Source organism: Pseudophryne corroboree, chromosome 6 (genome assembly GCF_028390025.1).
Source record: "Pseudophryne corroboree isolate aPseCor3 chromosome 6, aPseCor3.hap2, whole genome shotgun sequence".
Lineage (NCBI taxonomy): Eukaryota > Metazoa > Chordata > Amphibia > Anura > Myobatrachidae > Pseudophryne > Pseudophryne corroboree.
This window is the reverse complement of record NC_086449.1, coordinates 187295279-187311691: the sequence shown is the minus strand read 5'-3', so window position 1 is coordinate 187311691 and position 16413 is coordinate 187295279. Positions and strand designations below refer to the sequence as shown.

At 49.2% G+C, this 16413-nt stretch overlaps 1 protein-coding gene across 1 annotated transcript in view; it reads right to left on the bottom strand.

Moving 5' to 3' along the window:
• MTHFS (methenyltetrahydrofolate synthetase) overlaps nucleotides 1-10593 on the bottom strand; it is a 49316-nt gene extending 38723 nt beyond the window's left edge. The window contains exon 1 of the mRNA XM_063930388.1: nucleotides 10284-10593. Coding sequence (XP_063786458.1) covers nucleotides 10284-10529 — 246 coding nt within the window. The 5' untranslated portion in view covers nucleotides 10530-10593. The remainder of the gene's footprint in view (nucleotides 1-10283) is intronic.
• Between the last annotated feature and the right edge of the window lie 5820 nt (nucleotides 10594-16413).

Sequence of the window (16413 nt, the reverse complement as noted above, 5' to 3'; positions counted from 1 at the left end):
TAGCGGCACATATCGTGCCGCTATAACACTTTTTGCTTTATCCTCATCTTGTAAGAACATCTTGTCTGCCGCACTCCCCCCTTCGTCGATGTCCCCTCGAGCACACAGCGCTTCAGCTCAGTGCTACAGCACTGTTTCTCCCTGTCCCGGCCGGCTCCTCTGCACATGCGCAGGATCTCGCTACCCACATAGCTCTGTCCCTGCTGTGGTGAATAGGAATCGCCACCTGCAGCTGCAGGTGTCGGAACGGATGACCGTTCATACATTGCTAGCACATATCGGCCTCCTATCTTTTAGATAGCAGCACCGATATGGATTTATTGTCAAACAACTGTGTTTACTCTTTTTAAATCATAATGACAACAGAAACTACCCAAATGACCCTGATCAAAAAGGTTACATACCCCAGTTCTTAATACCGTGTATTGCCCCCTTTAACATCAATGACAGCTTGAAGTCTTTTGTGGTAGTTGTGGATGAGGCTCTTTATTTTCTCAGATGGTAAAGCTGCCCATTCCTCTTGGCAAAAAGCCTCCAGTTCCTGTAAATTTTGGGCTGTCTTGCATGAACTGCACGTTTGAGATCTCCCCACAGTGGCTCAATGATATTGAGGTCAGGAGACTGAGATGGCCAATCCAGAACCTTCACTTTATTCTGCTGTAGCCAATGACAGTTCGACTTGGCCTTGTGTTTTGGATCATTGTCATGTTGGAACGTCCAAGTACGGCCCATGCGCGGCTTCCGGGCTGATGAGTGCAAATCTTCCTCCAGTATTTTCTGATAACATGCTGCATTCATCTTGACATCAATTTTGACCAAGTTTCCAGTGCCTTTGTAGCTCACACATCCCCAAAACATCAGCGATCCACCTCCGTGTTTCATAGTAGGAATGGTGTACCTTTCATCATAGGCCTTGTTGACTCCTCTCCAAATGTAATGTTTATGGTTGTGGCCAAAAAGTTAAATTTTGGTCTCATCACTCCAAATGACTTTGTTCCAGAGGTTTTGAGGCTTGTCTCTGTGCTGTTTGGAGTATAGTAAGTGGGATGCTTTGTGGCATTTGCGTAGTAATGGCTTTCTTCTGGCCACTCGACCATGCAGCCCATTTTTCTTCAAATGCCTCCTTATTGTGCATCTTGAAACAACCACACCACTTTTTTTCAGAGAGTCCTGTATTTCAGCTGAAGTTATTTGTGGATTTTTCTTTGCATCCCGAACAATTTTCCTGGCAGTTGTGGGTGAAATTTTTGTTGGTCTACCTGACCGTGATTTGGTTTCCACAGAATCCCTCATTTTCCACTTCTTAATTAGAGTTTGAACACTGCTGATTGGCATTCTCAATTGCTTGGATATCTTTTTATATCCCTTTCCTGTTTTATACAGTTCAATTACCTTTTCCCGCAGATCCTTTGACAATTCTTTTGCTTTCCCCATGACTCAAAATCCAGACACGTCAGTGCAGCACTGGATGAAAGATGCAAGGGTCTTTCAGGAGTCCAGAAACTCACTGACCTTTTATACACACACACTGATTACAAGCAAACAGATCACAGGTGAGGATGGTTACCTTTAGTAGTCATTCAAACCCGTTTGTGTCAACTTGTGTGCATGTTATCAGGCCAAAATCTTCAGGGTATGTAAACTTTTGATCAGGGTCATTTGGGTAGTTTCTGTTGTCATTATGATTTAAAAAGAGTAAACACAGTTGTCTGACAATAAATGGCTTCACCCAAGCACTAACCATGAGAAAAGTTTGTGAGTTATCATTCATATTTTCTGACAAATGGACAGAAAAACACAAATTCTGCTAGGGTATGTAAACTTATGAGCACAACTGTATATATATATATATATATATATATATATATATATATATACACACACACACACACACATACAGGGCTTAAAGTGGTCCTGGAGAGGTGGGGGAACTCACCTCCCCCACGACCCCTCCCACCTAGCGCGCACCGTAGAAAGAGGTGTGGCCTTACAAGGAAGGGGCATGGCCACACAGAAGGTTGCAGTTGGAAAAAAGCGCAGGAGGTGAGTACCCGGGTGGCATGGGGGTTGCCTGGGGTGCACTGTGACTATATTGGAGGGAGAGGGGACAGAGCTAGGGGTCATTTTATTGGAGGGGGCCCCCACAATGTAAGTCTAAATACAGCCCTACCTAGGACCCACTAGTTTTTTTAAGTGAGCCTTCTTAACTAATTACATAGAAAAATACGCACTTTAGTATGTAAATGCAATCCTTATATAGATACATACAGTGTTTTATATGGAATGCATTCAGGATCCCGGCTGTCGTCAGAATCCCGACAGCCGTCAGAATACCGACGATGGCATCCCAAAGAGATCAGGATCCAGACAACGAAATCCCGACAGTCAGGATCCTGAAGGTCAGTATGAACTGCTGGGTTAGGTTTAGGATGCGGGAGGACGGGTTAGGTTTAGGCACACTCTAGGGGGGTTAGGCTGCAGAGAGTGGGGGGTTAAGGTTAGGCACTAAGGGGAGAGGGTTAGGTTTAGGCTGCGGGGGGGGGGGTAGGTTTAGGCACCACCTGGGGGGAGGTTAGGGTTACACTGCAGACGGGGACGGTTAGGGATGCGGGCGTCGTTATACTGACCATATATATATATATATATATATATATATATATATATATATATATATATATATATATATATATATATATATATATAGATAACCCGGCACTCCACTCGGTATCAAAAGCAACTTGCTGCGGTGCCTTCCCAATAAGAGATACTGGATCCCAAGTAGACAGCAAAAGTTTCACGGGCGGCACTCGAGCAGACTCTGCAACGGTATTAAATCAAGTCATTTATTGTAGCCAATACAATAAATTTATTGTAGCCGGCTACAATAAATGACTTGATTTAATACCGTTGCTGAGTCTGCTCGAGTGCCGCCCGTGAAACTTTTGAGAACCTATAACGAGCCACCAAGCCCGCTGTTTTGCACTCACACCCCCGCCCCCCAGGCAATCTGGCGCCCAGGATACTGATGTCGGTATGCTGACCGCCGGGGATCCCAACCATCGGTCACCGGATCCCAATCCATATTATTATATATAAAGCACAGATATACATATACTGTATCACACATGAGACATTATAAGCATTAAAGTCTTCAGACAGTGGCAGGTGCACTCATACCTTTTTCAGAGGCACTGCCCTAATAGACTGAAGCTGCAGGACACGGACCCCATCCCTGATTAGCAGCTGCTAGGTGGTCACCTCTGATAAGCAGCAGCATCACAGTCTTCACGAAAATCCTTCTGGCCGCCGCCTTCACACCTGACGGCAGAGGATGCGCCGCCGCACTGGAAAACTGTGCCACCATTTAGTACAGTATTAATCCCACACCTGGGCTGCCCATGGCAGGAGGGGGGTGGAGGTGGGACTCCGTGGGAGATGCGGCGTGAGTGGCGGCTGGGGGAGGAGATGCGGCGTGAGTGGCAGCTGGGGGGGAGATGTGATGTGAGTGGACCGGCCAGGGCTGCTATTGAAAAGAAGTGAGGCCGCACTTGCATTGTGTGCCATTCACGGCTCCCGTACCGCCAGCTAATGAGAAGCTGCCACTTGGCAGCTTCTCATTGGCTGGCGGTCCACGAGCCGTGATTGGCTCACGCCCGATTTTAAAAATTCCGCCCCTACTTTTGATTGGTGCTGCAGCCGGTCCGCTAGCCAGGATTGGCTGGCGGCCGCTGCCACCTTTACAATGCAGTGGGGACATGATGCTGTGGCCGGAGTTCCGTCTGCAATTAGAGGTGACGGAACGCAGTTCCGCACCACTTTAACCACTGCATATATATACTGTGTATATATAAAAAAAAAAAAAATCAGGCCCACGTCAACCATTACTTGTGGAAATCAATCTGCTTCTCTGCCAGCAATGGTAAAACTAGTTAACATCAGCTATATACCATTGATGAATTCTAATAAGCCGGTCCACACTGCAGTGTGAAAGGGGTATAGGAGCTGTAACCCAGGTCCAAGCCGTGTTGAAAAAACAGGGGCTAAGCCCCAGCTTCTGTCTGAAAGTAGTAAAACATCAGACCAAATCAGTATAGCTGAAATAGACTAACAAGGAAGCTGGGAGTATGGGTAGCTTTAACCATTCCCTAGACGCCTTTCATTCATTGATTTTTCTAAGTCTACGGACGATACTTAGAGAAAATATATCTATAGGGTGAAAATCTGCATCATGGACAAATAAATAAGAATTTACTCACCGGTAATTCTATTTCTCGTAGTCCGTAGTGGATGCTGGGAACTCCGTAAGGACCATGGGGAATAGACGGGCTCCGCAGGAGACTGGGCACTCTAAAGAAAAGATTAGGTACTTTCTGGTGTGCACTGGCTCCTCCCTCTATGCCCCTCCTCCAGACCTCAGTTAGGGAAACTGTGCCCGGAAGAGCTGACATTACAAGGAAAGGAAATTTGAATCCAGGGTAAGACTCATACCAGCCACACCAATCACACCGTACAACTTGTGATAACCTTACCCAGTTAACAGTATGAACAACAACTGAGCCTCACTCAACAGATGGCTCATAACAATAACCCTTATTTAAGCAATAACTATATACACGTATTGAAGAAAGTCCGCACTTGGGACGGGCGCCCAGCATCCACTACGGACTACGAGAAATAGAATTACCGGTGAGTAAATTCTTATTTTCTCTGACGTCCTAGTGGATGCTGGGAACTCCGTAAGGACCATGGGGATTATACCAAAGCTCCCAAACGGGCGGGAGAGTGCGGATGACTCTGCAGCACCGAATGAGCAAACACAAGGTCCTCCTCAGCCAGGGTATCAAACTTGTAGAACTTTGCAAATGTGTTTGAACCCGACCAAGTAGCCGCTCGGCAAAGCTGTAAAGCCGAGACCCCTCGGGCAGCCGCCCAAGAAGAGCCCACCTTCCTTGTGGAATGGGCTTTTACTGATTTTGGATGCGGCAATCCAGACGCAGAATGAGCTAGCTGAATCGTGCTACAGATCCAGCGCGCAATAGTTTGCTTTGAAGCAGGAGCACCCAGCTTGTTGGGTGCATGCAGGATAAACAGCGAGTCAGTCTTCCTGACTCCAGCCGTTCTGGAAACATATATTTTCAAAGCCCTGACTACGTCCAGTAACTTGGAGTCCTCCAAGACCCGAGTAGCCGCAGGCACCACAATAGGTTGGTTCAAATGAAACGATGATACCACCTTTGGGAGAAATTGGGGACGAGTCCTCAATTCTACCCTGTCCATTTGGAAGATCAGATATGGGCTTTTACATGACAAAGCCGCCAATTCCGACACACGCCTAGCCGATGCTAAGGCCAACAGCATGACCACTTTCCACGTGAGATACTTTAGTTCCACGGTCCTAAGTGGCTCAAAACAGTGGGATTTCAGGAAATCCAACACAACGTTAAGATCCCAGGGTGCCACTGGTGGCACAAAAGGGGGTTGAATATGCAGCACTCCCTTAACAAAAGTCTGAACCTCAGGCAGTATAGCCAGTTCTTTTTGAAAGAAAATGGATAGGGCCGAAATCTGGACCTTTATGGACCCCAATTTTAGGCCCATAGTCACCCCTGACTGTAGGAAGTGCAGGAATCGACCCAGCTGGAATTCCTCTGTAGGGGCCTTCCTGGCCTCACACCAAGCAACATATTTTCGCCATATACGGTGATAATGCTTTGCTGTCACGTCCTTCCTAGCCTTTATCAGTGTAGGAATAACTTCATCCGGAATGCCTTTTTCAGCTAGGATCCGGCGTTCAACCGCCATGCCGTCAAACGCAGCCGCGGTAAGTCTTGGAACAGACAGGGCCCTTGTTGCAGCAGGTCCTGTCTGAGAGGCAGAGGCCATGGGTCCTCTGTGCGCATTTCTTGCAGTTCCGGGTACCAAGTCCTTCTTGGCCAATCCGGAACAATGAGTATTGTTCTTATTCCTCTCTTTCTTACTATTCTCAGTACCTTGGGTATGAGAGGAAGAGGAGGAAACACATATACCGACTGGTACACCCACGGTGTCACTAGGGCGTCCACAGCTATCGCCTGAGGGTCCCTTGACCTGGCGCAATATCTTTTTAGCTTTTTGTTGAGGCGGGACGCCATCATGTCCACCTGTGGCAGTTCCCATCGCTTTGCGATCTGTGTGAAGACTTCTTGATGAAGTCCCCACTCTCCCGGGTGGAGGTCGTGTCTGCTGAGGAAGTCTGCTTCCCAGTTGTCCACTCCCGGAATGAACACTGCTGACAGTGCTTGCACGTGATTCTCCGCCCACCAAAGAATCTTTGTGGCTTCCGCCATTGCCATCCTGCTTCTTGTGCCGCCCTGGCGGTTTACATGGGCGACCGCCGTGATGTTGTCTGACTGAATCAGTACTGGCCGGTTTTGAAGCAGGGGCTCTGCTTGACTCAGGGCGTTGTAAATGGCCCTTAGTTCCAGTATATTTATGTGTAGAGAAGTCTCCAGACTCGACCACAGCCCTTGGAAGTTTCTTCCCTGAGTGACTGCGCCCCACCCTCGGAGGCTTGCATCCGTGGTCACCAGGACCCAGTCCTGTATGCCGAACCTGCGGCCCTCGAGAAGGTGAGCACTCTGCAGCCACCACAGAAGAGACACCCTGGCATTTGGGGACAGGGTGATCAGCCGATGCATCTGAAGATGCGATCCGGACCATTTGTCCAACAGATCCCACTGAAAGATCCTCGCATGGAACCTGCCGAAGGGAATGGCTTTGTATGAAGCCACCATCTTTCCCAGGACTCGCATGCAGTGATGCACCGATACCTGTTTTGGTTTCAGGAGGTCCCTGACCAGAGATGCGAATTCCTGGGCCTTCTCCACCGGGAGAAACACCTTCTTCTGTTCTGTGTCCAGAATCATGCCCAGGAAAAGCAGGAATCAGCTGCGACTTTGGAACATTCAGAATCCAGCCGTGCTGTTGCAACACTTCCTGAGAGAGTGCTACGCTGATCAACAACTGCTCCCTGGACCTCGCCTTTATGAGGAGATCGTCCAAGTACGGGATAATTATAACTCCCTTCTGCCGAATAAGTATTATCATTTCGGCCACTACCTTGGTAAATATTCTCGGTGCCGTGGACAGGCCAAACGGCAACGTCTGGAACTGGTAATGACAGTCCTGTACCACAAACCTGAGGTACTCCTGGTGAGGTGGGTAAATGGGGACATGCAAGTAAGCATCTTTGATGTCCAGCGACACCATAAAATCCCCCTCTTCCAGGCTTGCAATAACCGCTCTGAGCGATTCCATTTTGAACGTGAATTTCGTTATATAAGTGTTCAAGGATTTTAAATTCAGAATGGGTCTCACCGAACCGTCCGGTTTCGGTACCACAAACATTGTGGAATAGTAACCCCTTCCCTGTTGAAGGAGGGGGACCCTGACAATCACTTGCTGGAGGTACAGCTTGTGAATTGCCGCCAGTACTACCTCCCTTTCCATGGGGGAAGCTGGCAAGGCTGATTTGAGGTAACGGCGGGGGGGAGTCGCTTCGAATTCCAGCTTGTATCCCTGAGATACAATTTGTATAGCCCAGAGATCCACCTGTGAGCGAACCCACTGGTTGCTGAAGTTTCTGAGACCCCACCGCACCTGGCTCCGCCTGTGGAGCCCCAACGTCATGCGGTGGACTTAGTGGAAGCAGGGGAGGACTTTTGTTCCTGGGAACTGGCTGCATGGTGCAGCTTCTTACCTCTACCCCTGCCTCTGGCAAGAAAGGATGCGCCCCTGACCCTCTTGCCTTTTTGGGAACTAAAGGACTGCATTTGATAATACGGTGCTTTCTTAGGCTGTGAGGAAACCTGAGGCAAGAAAGTCTACTTTGATATGTCCCAGGGTTAGCAAAACAGTATCTCTGTCGAGGGAATCTATGTCGTCTAATAGAGTATCTGTCCACGCTGCTACAGCACTACACATCCAGGCTGAAGCAATAGCAGGTCTCAGTAGAGTACCAGAGTGTGTATACACTGACTTCAGGATAGCTTCCTGCTTTCTATCCTCAGGCTCCTTTAGGGCGGCCGTATCCTGAGACTGCAGGGCCACCTTTTTAGATAAGCGTGTCAGTGCCTTGTCCACCCTAGGGGATGTTTCCCAACGTAACCTGTCCGTTGGCGGGAAAGGGTACGCCATCAGTAACCTCTTAGAAATCACTAATTTCTTATCAGGGGAACTCCATGCTTCTTCACACAATTCATTTAATTCATCAGATGGGGGAAAAGTCACTGGCTGCTTTTTCTCCCCAAACATATAAACCCTCTTGGTATTAACAGGGTTAATCTCAGAAATGTGTAATACATCTTTCATTGCAATAATCATGTATCGGATGGCCTTGGTCATTTTAGACTGTAAATGTGCCTCATCATCGTCGACACTGGAGTCGGACTCCGTGTCGACATCTGTGTCAACCATCTGAGATAGAGGGCGTTTATGAGCCCCTGACGATTTCTGAGTCGCCTGGGCAGGCGCGGGCTGAGACCCCGGCTGTCCCAAGGCTGCAGCGTCATCAAACCTTTTATGTAAGGAGTTTACATTGTCATTTAAGACCTTCCACATATCCATCTAATCAGGTGTCGGCCCCGACGGGGGCGACACCACACTTATCTGCCCTTGCTCCGCCTCCACGTAACCTTCCTCATCAAACATGTCGACACAGCCGTACCGACACACCGCACACACACAGGGAATGCTCAGACTGAGGACAGGACCCCACAAAGTCCTTTGGGGAGACAGAGAGAGAGTATGCCAGCACACACCACAGCGCTATATAACACAGGGATTCTCACTGATAATAAGTGATTTACCCAATAGCTGCTTTATAGGTCTTATTTGCGCCTAAATTTATGTGCCCCCCCTCTCTTTTTAACCCGTCTTGTACCTGGATACTGCAGGGGAGAGCCTGGGGAGCTGCTTCCAGCGGAGCTGTGAAGAGAAAATGGCGCTGGTGTGCTGAGGAAGAAGGCCCCGCCCCCTCAGTGGCGGGCTTCTGTCCCGCTTTGTGTGTGAAAAAATGGCGGGGTTTTTTACATATATACAGTGCCAGACTGTATATATGTATTTTTATGCCAAAAGGTACTTCAATTGCAGCCCAGGGCGCCCCCCCCCCAGCGCCCTGCACCCTACAGTGACCGGAGTGTGTAAGTGTGCTGGGAGCAATGGCGCACAGCTGCGGTGCTGTGCGCTACCTTAATGAAGACAGGAGTCTTCAGCCGCCGATTTCGTCGTCTTCAAGCTTCTGTTCTTCTGGCTCTGCGAGGGGGGCGGCGGCGCGGCTCCGGGAACGGACGATCGAGGACAGGTGCCTGTGTTCGAACCCTCTGGAGCTAATGGTGTCCAGTAGCCTAAGAAGCACAAGCTAGCTGCAAGCAGGTAGGTTTGCTTCTCTCCCCTTAGTCCCACGTAGCAGTGAGTCTGTTGCCAGCAGAAGCTCACTGAAAATAAAAAACCTAATAAATACTTTCTTTACTAGTAAGCTCAGGAGAGCCCACTAGGAGCACCCAGCTCTGGCCGGGCACAGATTCTAACTGAGGTCTGGAGGAGTGGCATAGAGGGAGGAGCCAGTGCACACCAGATAGTACCTAATATTTTCTTTAGAGTGCCCAGTCTCCTGCGGAGCCCGTCTATTCCCCATGGTCCTTACGGAGTTCCCAGCATCCACTTGGACGTCAGAGAAATGGGGGTGCCAATGTTTATTTTATAGGGGAAAAACGGCCTGCTTTTTGGCATGCAGCACACAAATGCCAGGCAGCTTTATTATTTTCTTACTGCAACTTAGAAATAAGATATTGATACATAGAATATTTTCGGTTATTAAACAAGTATAGAGATACACACACGTCAGTAACACTAGTTCTGATCTAAGCAATGACAATCAGCACTAGATACTGTTGGCATAGCTGCACAGAAACATGCCCTGGTGAAAATTTGCACAGGATTAACACGTTAAAGAGTTTAACGGAGATACGTGGCGATTTGCCATTGCCATCCTACTTTTTCATTAAGGGTATAACATATTTTGTGATTCACCCTACTTCTGACTTTGTTTTTTCATTCAGCAAAAAGTTGCTGCAATCTGCTTTTAACTGTTTAGAAGCCGTTACAAGCTCCGTGTAACAAATCACTAAACATATAGCCCACAGTAAAGATGGAGGCGCTCGATCTTTGCCATTCATTTACGGCTACGCGGCCGCCACAGCCGCTCATCTTTACTCGCTATATTGGCACTGACGTGCGGCACACACCTTCCGAGTCACCGCCTGGGACTGTCGAAGCTTTTCTGTGTCGCTTAAGGCTGAAATCCTTTGTTTCAACTGAACTCTGAGCGCCCGCTTAGCTGCTTGAATCGACGCCATTTGTGTGAAGCCTGATAGGTGATGATGCATCACGCGGCACACTTGACTCCACCGGATTTTATCGCTATCGTTGACCCTGTTTAAGGTCACACGCCGTAGAGTATTTGTTCTAAATACAAGTTGGGTAAGGAACATCTGACGTCACCAGGGGAGGAGCACACGTCACCAGGGGGAGGAGCCATGGCCGGATAGGGTGCTCGCCACCGGCCGGGTTACTAAAGGTACTAACTACGTATCAGGCCTGGCCAACCTGTGGCTCTCCAGCTGTTGTGAAACTACAAGTCCCATCATGCCTTGCCACAGTTTTGCTATTAGGGAATGCTAAAACTGTGGCAGGGCATGCTGGGATGTGTAGTTTCACTACATCTGGAGAGCCACAGGTTGGCCAGGCCTGAGTCGTAGTTGGTGGCGTGGATAGAAGAACTATCTCCGCTGGCCTAGCTCCTCTCCTTGGTGACGTGGCTCCTCCCACAACGTCATAGGTCCTTTAGGCCACTTGATTCTAGCATCTACCGTTTGGGTATGCTCAGTTGTAGCTGCCCGGGTAACGTTGTAATTGAGCTCTATTTGCTTCTTTATTGCTTCCACAAAATATGTCTGGTTCTCTACAGTCTCCACAAATGATGCATAGTTTCAATATTTGACATTATTAAGTCCTGCATTTATTAGTAATTGCCTATGGAAGGAGGCAGCAAGAGAAATGGGGAACCAGGAAAGCTATTAAATATAATGGAAATTGAGTTTTCTTCTGCGGGGTACACTGGGCTCCACAAGTAAAGACATAGGGGTGTAGAGTAGGATCTTGATCCGAGGCACCAACAGGCTCAAAAGGTTTGACTGTTCCCAAGATGCATAGCGCCTGCCTCCTCTATAACCCCGCCTCCCTGCACAGTAGCTCAGTTTTGTAGTTGGTGCCGTAGATAGCAGGCACATGACAGAGGGGCTGATCTGGGCAGCCCTAAGAAGAGCTTTTTTGGAAGAAAAGTGAAGACTTCAAGGGCTGCAGCAGTGTGTACATGTCTGGAGACATTCACCGCTGCAGCTCCATCTCTCCCCAGCGGCGCTGTACACTCCCGCGCCCTGGTTGCCGGGTAACTACAGCAGGAGGCTCCGGTTTTCTTCTGGTCAGGCACACGACTGGGGCTCTCTGGGATCGCGTGGCCGCACTTCGGGAGGTGGTGAGTGGGTCCTGCTTGCGGGACCCGTGCTGTATCGCGATCCGGTGCGGCCGCTGGGAGGCGGGCCGCGCGCGCTGACGGTGGACACTGTGGCAGTACAGGCGATCCCACTAGATCACCAGGGCATCGGTGCAGGTCAGGTTTTCTCTTAAAACCTTTTTGTGTGTAGCCCGCAGTACCAGATGGTTTTGCCAGCAGAGGGGATAAGGCTTAGACCTGGAGCCCCTCCCCCAGCCCCAGGGCACTATTTCCAGCAAATGTCACCGCCCTAGAGCTGTATATCTGTCTCTCCCTCACTCCCTGTCAGTGTTTGGGCGCCATTTCTCTTATGCTGCATTCACACCGCAAATGCCGGGTCCTACCCGGTAAGACAAACGTGTACTTACCGGGTGGGATCCGGCATTTGCGCTCCGTTGCAGGCTTCCCGACCCGGCAATATACCGGGTCGGTTGCCATGACAACGGAGGCCGCAGCAGGGGCGGGGGTGGAGGCGGCGTCGGGAGATGAGCTCATCTCCAGCGCCGCCTCTCCCTATCTTGTGAATGGGAACCGTGTCGCATCGACACGGCTCCCATTCACACCGCACCTGACCCGGTAATCAACCCGGGTAAAACCCTTCTTTTTTACCGGGTTGATTTACCGGGTCAGGCGACCCGCTAAATCGCCCAGTGTGCTTTCACATCGCACACTGACCCGGTTCGACACGGCAATATGCCGTGTCGGTACCGGGTTATTTGTGCGATGTGAAAGGGGTATTAGCTACACTGTTCCTGGGACTGCTTGGGCAAATCCTCCTTTGTAAAGCCGCCTGGTTGTCAGCGCTGTGACTTTACATGACACTTAACTCTTAAGTATTCTACATGTCAATTAGACAGTGTTGGTTAAGAAAGAGTGCATTTAGTCAGGGTTCTCTGGTACAAGTACCCTGTGATATACATCCAGTTCTTACTGTGCAGTGTTATATCTATTGTTTACAGAGCTATATATATATATATATGCTGGTCCAGTGTAGTATTATTGTTGGTAATAATAACCTCTGCATTGTATAACTGTGACTATATGTGTGTGCATTAGCTTGTTAGGTGATTTACATTTCGTGTCTCTCACTCCACTTGCTATCCCTATATTCTATAACCTGAGGGGGCTTGGTGCGTCAGGTTTTATAATAATATAGGATATTTACAAGATATACTCTAATACGTATTTCTCTGACGTCCTAGTGGATGCTGGGAAGGACCATGGGGAATAGCGGCTCCGCAGGAGACTGGGCACAAAAAGTAAAAGCTTTAGACTAGCTGGTGTGCACTGGCTCCTCCCCCTATGACCCTCCTCCAAGCCTCAGTTAGATTTTTGTGCCCGAACGAGAAGGGTGTAAGCTAGGTGGCTCTCCTGAGCTGCTTAGAAGTAAAAGTTTAAATAGGTTTTTTATTTTCAGTGAGTCCTGCTGGCAACAGGCTCACTGCATCGTGGGACTAAGGGGAGAAGAAGCGAACTCACCTGACTGCAGAGTGGATTGGGCTTCTTGGCTACTGGACATTAGCTCCAGAGGGACGATCACAGGTTCAGCCTGGATGGGTCCCGGAGCCGCGCCGCCGGCCCCCTTACAGAGCCAGAAGAGCGAAGAGGTCCGGAGAAAGTGGCGGCAGAAGACGTTCCTGTCTTCAAATAAGGTAGCGCACAGCACTGCAGCTGTGCGCCATTGCTCTCAGCACACTTCACACTCCGGTCACTGAGGGTGCAGGGCGCTGGGGGGGAGCGCCCTGAGACGCAATAAAAACGATATAAAAACCTTATATGGCTAAAAAAAATGCATCACATATAGCTCCTGGGCTATATGGATGCATTTATCCCCTGCCAGTTTCCTGAAAAAAGCGGGAGAAAAGGCCGCCGTGAAGGGGGCGGAGCCTTTCTCCTCAGCACACAAGCGCCATTTTCTTTCACAGCTCCGCTGGAAGGACGGCTCCCTGACTCTCCCCTGCAGTCCTGCACTACAGAAACAGGGTAAAACAGAGAGGGGGGCACTATTGGCAGCTAATATATAAATACAGCAGCTATAACAGGGAGTAACACTTATATAAGGTTATCCCTGTATATATATAGCGCTCTGGTGTGTGCTGGCAAACTCTCCCTCTGTCTCCCCAAAGGGCTAGTGGGGTCCTGTCCTCTATCAGAGCATTCCCTGTGTGTGTGCTGGGTGTCGGTACGATTGTGTCGACATGTATGAGGAGGAAAATGATGTGGAAGCAGAGCAATTGCCTGTGTTAGTGATGTCACCCCCTAGGGAGTCGACACCTGACTGGATGGTAGTAATTAAAGAATTACGTGACAATGTCAGCACTTTGCAAAAAACCGTTGACGACATGAGACAGCCGACAAATCAATTAGTGCCTGTTCAGGCGTCTCAGACACCGTCAGGGGCGCTAAAACGCCCGTTACCTCAGATGGTCGACACAGACCCTGACACGGATACTGAATCCAGTGTCGACGGTGACGAGACAAACGTAATGTCCAGTAGGGCCACACGTTACATGATCACGGCAATGAAGGAGGCATTAAACATTTCTGACACTACAAGTACCACAAAAAAGGGTATTATGTGGGGTGTGAAAAAACTACCAGTGGTTTTTCCTGAGTCAGATGAATTAAATGAGGTGTGTGATAAAGCGTGGGTTTCCCCCGATAAAAAACTGCTGATTTCTAATAAATTATTGGCACTATACCCTTTCCCGCCAGAGGTTAGGGCACGTTGGGAAACACCCCCTAGGGTAGATAAGGCGCTCACACGCTTATCAAAACAAGTGGCGTTACCGTCTCCTGATACGGCCGCTCTCAAGGAACCAGCTGATAGAAGGCTGGAAAATATCTTAAAAGGTATATACACACATACCGGTGTTATACTGCGACCAGCGATCGCCTCAGCCTGGATGTGCAGCGCTGGAGTGGCTTGGTCGGATTCCCTGACTGAAAATATTGATACCCTGGATAGGGACAGTATATTATTAACTATAGAGCATTTAAAGGATGCATTACTATATATGCGAGATGCACAGAGGGATATTTGCACCCTGGCATCTAGAGTAAGTGCGATGTCCATTTCTGCCAGAAGAACGTTATGGACGCGACAGTGGTCAGGTGATGCGGATTCCAAACGACATATGGAAGTATTGCCGTATAAAGGGGAGGAGTTATTTGGGGTCGGTCTATCGGACCTGGTGGCCACAGCAACGGCTGGAAAATCCACCTTTTTACCCCAGGTCACCTCTCAGCAGAAAAAGACAACGTCTTTTCAAACCCAGTCCTTTCGTCCCTATAAGGGCAAGAGGGAAAAAGGCCGCTCGTTCCTGCCCCGGGGCAGAGGAAGGGGAAAAATACTGCACCATGCAGCCTCTTCCCAGGAGCAGAAGCCCTCCCCCGCTTCTGCCAAGTCCTCAGCATGACGCTGGGGCTCTGCAAGCAGACTCGGGCACGGTGGGGGGCCGTCTCAAGAATTTCAGCGCGCAGTGGGCTCACTCGCAAGTGGACCCCTGGATCCTGCAGGTAGTATCACAGGGGTACAAATTGGAATTCGAGACGTCTCCCCCTCGCCGGTTCCTGAAGTCTGCTCTACGAACGTCTCCCTCCGACAGGGAGGCAGTATTGGAAGCTATTCACAAGCTGTATTCCCAGCAGGTGATAATCAAGGTACCCCTCCTACAACAGGGAAAGGGGTATTATTCCACGCTGTTTGTGGTACCGAAGCCGGACGGCTCGGGGAGACCAATTTTAAATCTAAAATCTTTGAACACTTACATAAAAAGGTTCAAATTCAAGATGGAGTCACTCAGAGCAGTGATAGCGAACCTGGAAGAAGGGGACTATATGGTATCTCTAGACATCAAGGATGCTTATCTCCATGTCCCAATCTACCCTTCTCACCAAGGGTACCTCAGGTTTGTGATACAAAACTGTCATTATCAGTTTCAGACGCTGCCGTTTGGATTGTCCACGGCACCACGGGTCTTTACCAAGGTAATGGCCGAAATGATGATTCTTCTTCGAAGAAAAGGCGTATTAATTATCCCTTACTTGGACGATCTCCTGATAAGGGCAAGGTCCAGGGAACAGTTAGAGGTCGGAGTAGCACTATCTCAGGTAGTGCTACGTCAGCACGGGTGGATTCTAAATATCCCAAAATCACAGCTGATTCCAACAACACGTCTACTGTTCCTAGGAATGATTCTGGACACAGTCCAGAAAAAGGTGTTTCTCCCAGGGGAGAAGGCCAGGGAGTTATCCGAGCTAGTCAGGAACCTCCTAAAACCAGGACAAGTGTCAGTGCATCAGTGCACGAGAGTCCTGGGAAAAATGGTGGCTTCTTACGAAGCGATTCCATTCGGAAGATTCCATGCAAGAACTTTTCAGTGGGATCTGCTGGACAAATGGTCCGGATCGCATCTTCAGATGCATCAGCGGATAACCCTATCTCCAAGGACAAGGGTATCTCTCCTGTGGTGGTTACAGAAGGCTCATCTTCTAGAGGGCCGCAGATTCGGCATTCAGGATTGGATGCTGGTAACCACGGATGCCAGCCTGAGAGGCTGGGGAGCAGTCACACAGGGAAGAAATTTCCAGGGCTTGTGGTCAAGCATCGAAACGTCTCTTCACATAAATATCCTAGAGCTAAGGGCCATTTACAATGCCCTAAGTCAAGCAAGGCCTCTGCTTCAGGGTCAACCGGTATTGATCCAGTCGGACAACATCACGGCTGTCGCCCACGTAAACAGACAGGGCGGCACAAGAAGCAGGAGGGCAATGGCAGAAGCTGCAAGGATTCTCCGCTGGGCGGAAAATCATGTGATAGC